At 33.5% G+C, this 10,891-nt stretch overlaps 1 protein-coding gene across 1 annotated transcript; it reads right to left on the bottom strand.

The window, feature by feature from the left end:
• Nucleotides 1-3,309: 3,309 nt before the first annotated feature.
• On the bottom strand, nt 3,310-6,995 carry LOC139483299 (uncharacterized). The gene is made up of 2 exons (XM_071267329.1): nt 6,891-6,995; nt 3,310-5,131 (listed from the first exon to the last, which is right to left on the bottom strand). Exon 2 carries the CDS (start codon nt 4,489-4,491, stop codon nt 3,310-3,312), a length of 1,182 nt encoding a protein of 393 aa, XP_071123430.1. The 5' UTR covers nt 4,492-5,131; nt 6,891-6,995.
• Nucleotides 6,996-10,891: the final 3,896 nt, after the last annotated feature.

Here is a 10,891-nt window from a genome sequence, read left to right as displayed (position 1 = left end):
GATGAATAAGGCTGTTTCGTTGGAAAATCCATATCTCTTTGCCTACCATGTTGCAACAATGTAAAGAATTCTCTACGTCATTTGAGTAGCATATAATATCTTTCGACGTTGAAGTATATTTAACATTGCGGGTATTTATTTGCAAAGTATTTAAGATGTTTCCTGATACATCAGCTACCAATATACCCTCTTCTTCTACTATCATATACAGTCTGCCGTCCTGATAGGATATTCCCCAGCAACTGTTATTTACTGGAATTTTGATACTGCTGCCATGTGTGATTTTGTTTATTTCTACACGCAAAGGTAATATGCCGAGCGGTTGGTTGAGATTAATAAGTGATAGCAATTCGATCGGAATGTTAAATCAAATGGATTTCCTGAGAGTGGGGTATCATTGATATGATTGCATTCCTTGTTATACTCGATTAAATAATTATTAAAACATTCACTTCCACGGACCGCAATCAACATGTGATCATTATGCAATATTAGGCAACCAGAAGCAAAATTACCGGAATCTCCTGGCAGTATATTGTCCATTCCATTACCTCGATTTATTAATGAAGAAATATCTAAATCTAATTCTGCCTCGATCTTAAAATGAAGAGCAGCATTAATCGTCCTCGTGATAGTCTCTATTTTCTTGGCAACAATTGTGTTCATTTCAAGTGTTCCTAGAAAGACATGTACATCTGAGACAAACTTTTCATCTTCTGTGTTTCTTCTTTTAACCGATTTAACTTTACGTCTGCAGAATTTACGAAGGGATGATTTCAACTTCACCATTTGGAACACTTGGTTTAATAGCTTCCTTGTGAGCAGCAACTCTCTATCCAGGAAATCATGATAGGAAATACAACCCCAGGAATATCGTATCAATTGGGAGATATATACTCCGTATGCAGGCGCTGCTAGAATGTTGCTTCATAGAAACGAAAATTTCACAATTGGGAAGCTGAAATCATCTCTTTTGACGTTAAGGTTTGTTTTCAAACGACCCTCATTGTCAATTTCTAGATGTAAGATATGAGGCAGACTTAACTGTATCCGTTGTATCCTTTACCTTTATTTCGATGGGATAGATGCGTTCATGGTCATATTTATAAATTAACTGTTGACAAAACGTTTGAATTTTTGAAATATTAAAGGCTTTTTTACCTCAGGAATAGATTACCTTAGCTGTATTTGGCAAAATTTTAAGGAATTTTGGTCCTCAATGCTCTTCAACTTCGTACTTTAATTGGCCTTTTTAACTGTTTTGGATTCGAGCGTCACTGATGAGTCTTTTGTAGACGAAACGCGAGTCTGGCGTAAATAAAAAATTTAATCCTGGTATCTGTGATGAGTTTACTTATCAACAAAGTCACCAAATTTTGAATTATTTAGTGAGAACACATCATTTATTTAGCGGAAAGTAACGTTAAAGGATATTACTAACTTCTTTTCTTTTTTGCTAAGAAGTTTCTAATATATCAGCTGCATCACAGTATCAATGCAAAGATGCCGTTTTGGCATTTATCTGTTCTAGAACAACAAACTTACAATATGAGTCAGGTCATGGCAAGTGCCAAAGTATTTATAATAAAGCCGGCATCAAACGTAGATTATAGAACTGCTTATACTTGGAGGAAATTGTTAACCAAATAATGCATATCAGCTTTACCTTGCTTTACAACAAAACATAAATAATCTGATTAATTAGAGTGTTATGTGTGTTCCTAGAAAAAGGACACACCACTCAGCACCAACGAAAATGTACGTTAAAACAATAAAAGAAACCCAAACATTTCATAACTTAAACTTGGATCGAGTATTGCTGTCTGTCGAGACCTTAGTTTTCAATGTGATGCTTGTTTGACTGGATAGGAAGACCAATGTTACTTTGAACAATACAGAGGAAATGAGCAATTATTCAACTTGATCATAGGGAAAAAGTTAGTTCTACGTGATGAGACTCGACAACAATGTATCCTTTTCAGTGTGCAAACAAATTCGGTGGAGGATTATACAAAGTCATACAGGGTTCCGATTCATGGTGTCAGTGTTTACGTGTAATGTTGACCAAAATGCGAGTCCATTCATCAGTAAAATATCAAATTTAAAAAAAATGTAACGTTCTGTTTTAGTGCTACTTCTTTGTCTTGTAAATTACCTTCTGTCCACGTTTCATAACAATCAATGAAGATTAAAAAACGTATGTAAAGAACATTATCCAGACTGTTTGTAAAGCTAATTGTAAAATAACAAATTAGTCCATCTTTCAGAAAAATACTGAAAATGAAAACTTATTGTCAAAAACTTTGCATTAGACATTATCTCGTAATCATACAAAAGCTTCTGCTAAAGCTTCATGAAATTCTATAGCATTTGACGAAGAGTCTGATGTGTAACAAACTTTAACACCAGAATGTATCTTCTTGTAAATTGTGAGATAAACTAAGGTCATTAATCAATAAAAAACAGAAAAATTTAAATATTCTTTTTTAATATTTTTCTCTGGATACTGTATTATGATCATAAACAAGCTTATGTCAAAATTTCTAAAAGTTCCACGGAGTTTTGACAAAGTTATTGATGACTGAAAAACTTTAACCTCCGACTGAATCTGAATGTTACCTGTACAACCAAACTAATTATAAGTCCATTAATCAGTAAAATATGGAAAACTGGAAATAAGTATTTTCAAAATTTTGCTCTTAATACTGCATGTTGAACATAAACAAGCTTCTATCCGAATTTCATAAAATTCATTGAAGATTTGACAAAGTTATTGATGTCTATAAACACACAGACTTAACTTAAATGTTTACGCCACCGACGCTGACGCCGTCACCAAAGTCGTCGACGCAATATACGATCGCTATATCTCGCTTTCGCGAAATAAATTTCGCAAGCTAGACAAAGACTTTAAACTTAATGATCTACGGATCATTTAGCCTGAATTTGATTAACATAGGTCTTATATTTAAATGAGATACATCATTTATAACGTTAACGACGACAGCGGACAGATGACAGACGCCTAATGATGGCAATACCTGCCCAGCTCACATAGCAATTGTGTTAGGTTATCTAAACAATTATCAAAAAGAAGTTATCCACAAAAGTTGTTACGTACCAACAGATACGATCCTCGCCAGATTTTTGATTTATCTCCACTGACCTTGACAGTTCGGTTCACAAAAAGAAAATGTTCTTTTCTTTTGGACATAATCCTTCCAACCATGGTAAATATTGTTTGCATGATTGAAATATATAAATATATGAAAACCAAATTATTTTAAAATTTTAGTCTGTTCTTAAGCATTAAGGGTAGAAAAAAAAAAACAAAAAACTATATAAATGTCCATTTACGGTTTGAAATACATTTTGATTATATATTTTAAACGACTTTGTACAATGTGCATTCGTTCTATCACATACGAGTAAAGTTTTACTATGTTTGTCATAATGCAAAGCTTTTGGTTCGTTAAGCCCGTCATCTGCTGTCAGTAGAGTTTTACTTTCTGTGCCGTCGCAGTGAATAAGAGTTATATTGTTGGATGTACAACAGACTACACATATATCATTATTGTGTACAACTGATAATCCAGCGGGACAAATTGATATGCTGTTTAGTTGGAAAACCCACATATCTTGGCCGTCCATGTTGCAACAATGTACAGAATTCTCTACGTCATCTGAATAGCATATAATATGTTTCGATGTTGAAATATATTTAGCATTGCAGGTATTTATTCGCAAAGAATTTAAGATGTTTCCCGACACATCAACTACCAATATACCCTCTTCTTCTACTATCACATACAGTCTGCCGTCCTGATGGGATATTCCCCAGCAACTGTTATTTACTAGAATTTTGTTACTGCTGCCATGCGTGATGTTTTTAATTTCAACACGCAAAATGTTCTTTCCGAAAAAACTGGAAATTGTGTTGTTATACAATAAAACCTTGCCATAAGTGATAGCAATTCGATCGGAATCGATCAATGTTAAATCAAATGGATCTTTTGAGAGTCGGATATCATTGATATGATTGCCTTCCTTGTTATACTCAATTAAGCATCTACTATGACTTTCATCAAATCTTCTACGAACTGCTATCAACACATGACCATTAGGCAATATTAGGCAACCAGTAACATTAATAATTATCTCGTTTTTCTTTCTTAATATCTTTAGTTTCTGTTTTATTTGTAAGCGAAGTTCATGAAAACCTCTTTCGGGTGAAAGAGAACTTTGCTTTTGAGCTTGGTAAATTTTTGCATCTTTGAACCGCAAATTTGTTGGAATCTCCTGAAGTAATATCTTGCCCATTGCATCGGCCTGATTTAGCAATGAAGAAATATTTAAATCTAATTCTGCCTCGATCTTAAAATGAAGAGCAGCATTAATCGTCCTCGTGATAGTCTCTATTTCCTTGGCAACAATTATGTTCATTTCGCGTGTTCCTAGAAAGACTTGTACATCTGAGGCAAACTTTTTCATCTTCTGTGTTTCTTCTTTTAACTGAATAAGCTTTTTGTCTGCAGATTTCAACTGGTTTAGTGTTTTTTTAAGTGATGATTTGCATTAAGCAGATATAACTGAAAGGTCGTTGATTAGTTTTTGCTCTAGGATATTCAATTGTTTATTAATTTTTTCGCGTATTTCCTTAATATTTTCCCTTATCATTTGTTTTTGATTTTCGACGTGTTTTTCTGTTGATTCTTGATCTTTGATGCATGTTGTAATATTTTCTAAAGCTCCATTAATTGTGTTTTCCACGTCAGCAAAAGCAGTTGACTCCTTGGCATAACGGGAAGCTTCGTCCAATGGTGTTACGTCAGCGCAGGATTTATGTTGATTTACACAACTTATACACAAAGCTTTGTCATGCGTACTACAGTACAGATCAAACCTTTTACCGTAATGTTCGCAATTTTGTTTAACCGAAACATCTTTTATTTTCTGATAATCTGCAATAGATATTAGTGTATGATTTCTGGACATTTTTGTTGATCTGTGGACCTTTTCACAGTTTTCGCATTATCCATCTTCACAATCAGTACACCATTTCTTTGCACCTTTTATGTTCTCCTCATACTGACATGGTCCACAGAAAATGCTTGACGACATGGCTAAATTTCTGAAGTATAAACGAAAACAGATACTGATATTGATTAGTGGGGAAATGTCGTTGGCATGTATTATACAAAATCCCAGAATTTGGCAAAATGAGTATACAATCGACAATATAATTGAAAAAAAAACATGGAAAGCCGATACTAGTTTTAAATTAATAAAAGTGTACGAACATTTCAACTGAAGCCTCACATGAATGGTGTCTATCAAACCCTTCATTCCATCCAAACCTGAAGACCTTGTTATTGGACCATGACAATTAGGTAAAAGTAAGATTAATTTAAACAAGCCGAAATGCACCCCTTCATAATCATTTAACATACTAAATAAGGTTGACATCTTAATAGTTAATACTATGACACATTTCCTTATCCCAAAAATGTAAAGTTGGCCACTGAAGTATGGAATGATCAAGATGAATCAAGTCGTATGGAGATGTACCCGTAATCAATCAGCCCATATATAAAGTTTGGTGTTGTCTTCTATTTCACAATTCTCATTTGTTGGTATTATTTTACTATTTTCTTTATTCAGATATGTTATGGTGGATCGTTGTTTTAATATAAAATACTTTATTTTATATCAATGGACCCAAAATGGGTCAACATCAGATTATTGCAATGCATACAAAAGAACAATACCGAGGAAAAGAATGACTTAATCTATTGGATATCAATGAGATGGAACAAAACAAGTTTATTAATTATCAATAATTTGCTTTGCGCGGTTGTAAATGTCAATAACATGTTTGCCACATAAAACAAATAAATATCTAAGATAGAAATTTCAATGAAGTTTAACGCTAATGGTCATCCAAAAAATTAACTTTTTAACACCACGGTCGCTTGACTTGAAAACATTATATAGCTCAATCTGATACTAGGTAATAAACTCACATTTTTGAAAAATTACAAGCGGTCGCAAAGTTCCGTTATAGTACGATTTCTGGGTTATCTACCCCACTAAAATGTGTTATGCCGTTGAATTTATTTATCTACTTACTGATGTATAACATGCCTAACTTTATTGTCGGAATCATTCGTAGCAGGCCTTCTTAAGTATGTCAATCGTACTTATTTCGAATATCGATTGGAAATATAAGGATCGCAGTAAATCATTTATCATAAAACGTATTTCCAAAAACTATTTTCCCTCTTTATGGTGGCTTTAAAGATGATAATTTGGCAAAACGTTTGGAATTTTTGGTCCTCAATGCTCTTTAAATTCAAACTTTATTTTTTCTTTTTAACATTTTTTTTTTACTCAAGCGTCTCTGATGAGTCTCTTGTAGACAAATCGTGCGTCTGGCAAAAATATAAAATTTCAATCCCGGTATCTATGATGAGTTTATTTACTCCATTTCAGATATAATTCAAAAACTGCTACCGATCTCTCATTTTCCCCTCCCGTGTTCTACTTTCATCAACAATGTTCTAGTAATCATACTTTGCCCCCAAAAATCGAAAAAAAATCGTAAAATGATATCAGTTTTTTTTGGGTTTTATTTGTGTGTGAAACAATCAATGACAATATATTTTGTTGTGTCCGTCATTTATGACATCGATATCAAACATGGTAGCACAGAATTTTTCAACCCCCTAAAATACGTCGTTTATTAAGTCTAGCAAAGAGTATAGCACATACCTTTTAAATATATATGCAGAGGCAATGGAAAGCGAAAGTAAAAGTCGACTCGTCAATATCACAGTATTTTTTTATAAACATAGAAATTAACATTACTTTATTCAGTGTATTTTACAAACCTTAGTCACTATCTTTAAAATTTCATTCCTTGGGACCATTCAATTGTTATTTTGAAGCAACACTCCTCCAGTGATCACCCTCTGAGCTGGTGTCGTTCCTTTTTGTCACGTGGTTATTTCGTTTACAACTTTAAACTATCCGGCGGTATTTACGAAATTCAATTTAAATACATTATGTGACATAATGACGCTTAAAACTCTTATTGGTGATTTTTTTCTGATTGCTTTAATATTTTGTTACAGATTTTACTAGTCTACTGATAATAAGTCTAATAAATCCAAATACAAACAAATCAGTTGGGACAAATGAAATGCAAATTAAAATACTGCAAGGTTTCAGCTGCAGAACTAGCTACAATACAATTAACCTATGACATACTCTGGGTAATGGTTAAACATTATTGTATCTCTTGTCATCGTACCCTTAACCTTTTACTGTGAAATCCGTTATGTGATGTAACATGTTCCCACCAAAATATATAAGTCTTCTGGCTTCCTTTCTTCTGTAATCAAAATGTTCAACTAGCTGTATGATGGCGTTATCAATGCAACAGCCTTTTGTGACCGCCAGCCTTTATGATATAGAAATTTCAATGGAACAGTACAGTCTGTATTGACCTTCTGAGACAATAGTACTGCAAACCTGTCACTCTCGCGCTGTTTTATTCCTGAGAAAGTTATGTAGACCTTTATTTCGAAACTTCGATCTGCATTTCTTATAACTAAAGTAGATACACGAATAAGTACAACAATATGCAACCTATTTTGATACCAAATGTAATTTTTAACTGTCAAAATTTGTGTATGCAAAGAAATTTAGTGACCATGCAGGTCTGAGCAACCTGAACTATTTTCTCTCAAATGCAGAATTTTGTCAGCTAAATATTTAGTAAAATTTAAACAATTTTCAATAATTAAAATATAAATATCATACAATCTCACCAGAAAAATTATGTTAGGGTTGTGTTTGACGGTACCCGCTTCTGTATTACCAAATCATCGATTCAAGTGGTTTTCCGACTGGTAACTTTCCGATGAATTTTCAAACTTCTTAGAGGAATGAATCAACAATTACTTCTTCGGACACCATTTGAGAAGGAGTAAATGGTAACATAATGGCCAGACAAGGTGATCTCCTGATAAAAAATTAGCTTATAACAGGACGGTATCGAACAAAAAATGATTACCAATTATCTAGAGTGAAGGTTGCGATGGAGCCCATAGCAGGGACAGTCGTGATTTGAAGAATTGACTTTCCAAAAAAAGTGTTGGTGTTTTTGACCTGGCACCCGTACACTGGATCATTTTAATGGACAGCCTCCGTTGTTTTTGTGAGGAAAAAAGTCGGAGGTATAAGATGGTGTATCGACTTTAGGAAAATCAATGCAGTAACCAGAAATGATTCGTATCCTCTTCCGAATATCGAAGAATGTTTGGACACCTTAGCAGGAGCGAGTGTATTTTCTACACTTGACCTTCAGAGTGGTTATCATCAAATAGAAGTTGTACCCGTGGATCAATGCAAAACAGTATTAACAACTCGTTAGGGACTGTTTGAATACACTCAAATACCGTTTTGGAAAAGTGGCGCCAGGAACATTTCAACGGGTAATGGAATTAGTCCTGCGAGGTGTTCTTATAACTCTTGACGATGTGAATAGCCATTCCGGATTTTGAAACTCATTTTTGAAACATATAAGTCACCATACTTAGGTATTTGAAAGATTTAGAGATCAAAGTCTTAAACAAAAACCCATCAAATGTTAACCGTTTCAAAAGAGTTTTCTGTTTCTTGGACATTAATTCGGTGCAAGGGGTATAGAGACCAATTCTGGACTTACTAATACAGTTAAAGATTGGCAAATTTCCTCCAATGTAAAGGAGCTAGTAACATTTTTAGGATTGACCAAATACTATCCGCGATTTATTTCAAACTATTCCGATATTGCTGATCCCTTGTACCGTTATTACCCAATGGATTTTCGTTTTCAGGGGGCACCAAACAAGTTAACATTTGACTCGCTAAAAAACTCATCTAAAGGAAAAACCTATTTTATATATAATTAGCTTTATATCCACTTCCATTGATTTCCAGAACAGACATTTAATCTTGACACACAATCATCAAACATTTACTTCAATTACAGCTGTTCTGTCGCAGATGCAGGAAGGAGTGGAAAGAGTCATAAACTTTGCCAGCAGACACCTTAGTCCTGCTCCACACCTTAAGACATTATTGGCTCTGCTTTCAACGACTAAGCATGCGAGACAAAGTCGTTTACTATAAATGGAAAACAATTGTCGTTCTGAAGAGTCTAAAAAGACTTATGGCAGATTCCATATAAGAAAGTGAAACAACTCCCATAAGCATGTTACGCAAAAATCATAAGCAATGAATTTCTGTTTATGAATACATGCTTTACTAATAAAGATAAAGACAATTTGACAAAAAAAAATTATGAGCATCATCCTGTATAAATAAACGAAGCCTTAAATGTTATGTTTCTGACATAAGATTTGACAGACTTTATTGTTTCAGACATAAGATTTGACAGACTTTATCATTTCTGACATAAGATTTGACAGACTTTATTTTTTCATACATAAGATTTGACAGACTTTATTTTTTCATACATAAGATTTGACAGACTTTATTTTTTCTGACATAAGATTTGACAGACAAATTGAGTTTCTGACATAAGATTTTGACAGACTTGATTCTGACATAAGATTTTTCATACATAAGATATTTTGACAGACAATATATATTTGTTTTTTTTACTGACATTGGAAATCAAATCCTAGATGAAAGTCATTTTTAAAACTCCTGGAAAATACTGCAGCCTAACATCTAACAAGATTTCACCTCAGGTCAAACAACTTTAACTGTTAGCACATTCAAATGTTTCAGACATAAGAAAACAAGTTTGACAGATCTTATGTAGGAAACATATAAGTTTAAACTATTGCTTGAATAAAGTTAAATAAAAGGATCAACATGTGTTTTTTCTTATGCACAGCATGATTTACAGTTTTAACTGGCATATATTGGAACCAACAATGATTTTGAAAGTTTTTACAGCAATGTTCCTGATATAAGATTTATTGACAGACACTGAGCTATAAAGCAAGATATTTGAAAGTGAAAAAAAATATATATCACAGATGTTTTTGACTAAAAAAAGTAACTGATTTGGGAACAGGGATGTTTGAATAACCAGACTACACTATAAAATACCAGTTTGCAAGTGTCAACATAAAGCATTGCAACACATAAACATTGTGTAAAATAAACTGTTATCACAGAGATATGTCTCGCCTTTTTGTAATTTTGATAATGCAAATGTTGAAATTAAAATAGCAATACTTTCACATGTAAGTAATGCAAATATTCAAAGTCGATGAACCATGACTGAAGGTACATGGCTAAACAATCTCCATGGAATGAGATGTGCCAATGCTAATACAACTGCATAACAAATAGTAATACCATTGACTTATTATAAGTCATTACCTTTAAACAAACCTAAACACAAACATTAACTTGTAAACTATGTAAAAGTTTCAAAGTCAATGAACCATGATCAGGGGTGGGGCCATATAATCTCCATGGAAACGATACTTTCAAATGCCAATACATTTGCATACCAAATGTCATTGACTTAACATTAGCAGTTCATCTTCACAAACTAATACATGTAAACAAAGCAAAAGATTCAAAGTCAATAGACCATGACTGAGGGGGCGGGGCCAAATATTCTCCATGGAAATGAGATGTGCTAATGCTTATACAACTGAACACCAATTAACATTGGCCTACCACTAATGGTTCCCCTTGAACTGACCTAATCACAAACTAATACATGTTAACTTAGCAAAATTTTTAAAGTCTATAGACCATGACTTAGGGGGCGGAGCCAAATAATCTCCATGGAAATGAGATATGCCAATGCTTATACAACTGCATACCAAATATCATTGACCTACCACTAGTGGTTCCC

This window comes from Mytilus edulis, chromosome 7, assembly GCF_963676685.1.
Source record: "Mytilus edulis chromosome 7, xbMytEdul2.2, whole genome shotgun sequence".
NCBI classification, from domain to species: domain Eukaryota; kingdom Metazoa; phylum Mollusca; class Bivalvia; order Mytilida; family Mytilidae; genus Mytilus; species Mytilus edulis.
Note: the sequence above shows the minus strand (reverse complement) of the source record. Positions and strands in the feature narration are given on the sequence as shown.

Coding starts and splice junctions, on each gene's coding strand:
- LOC139483299 (XM_071267329.1), bottom strand. CDS start 4,491: ATGAAAAAGTTTGCCTCAGATGTACAAGTCTTTCTAGGAACACGCGAA.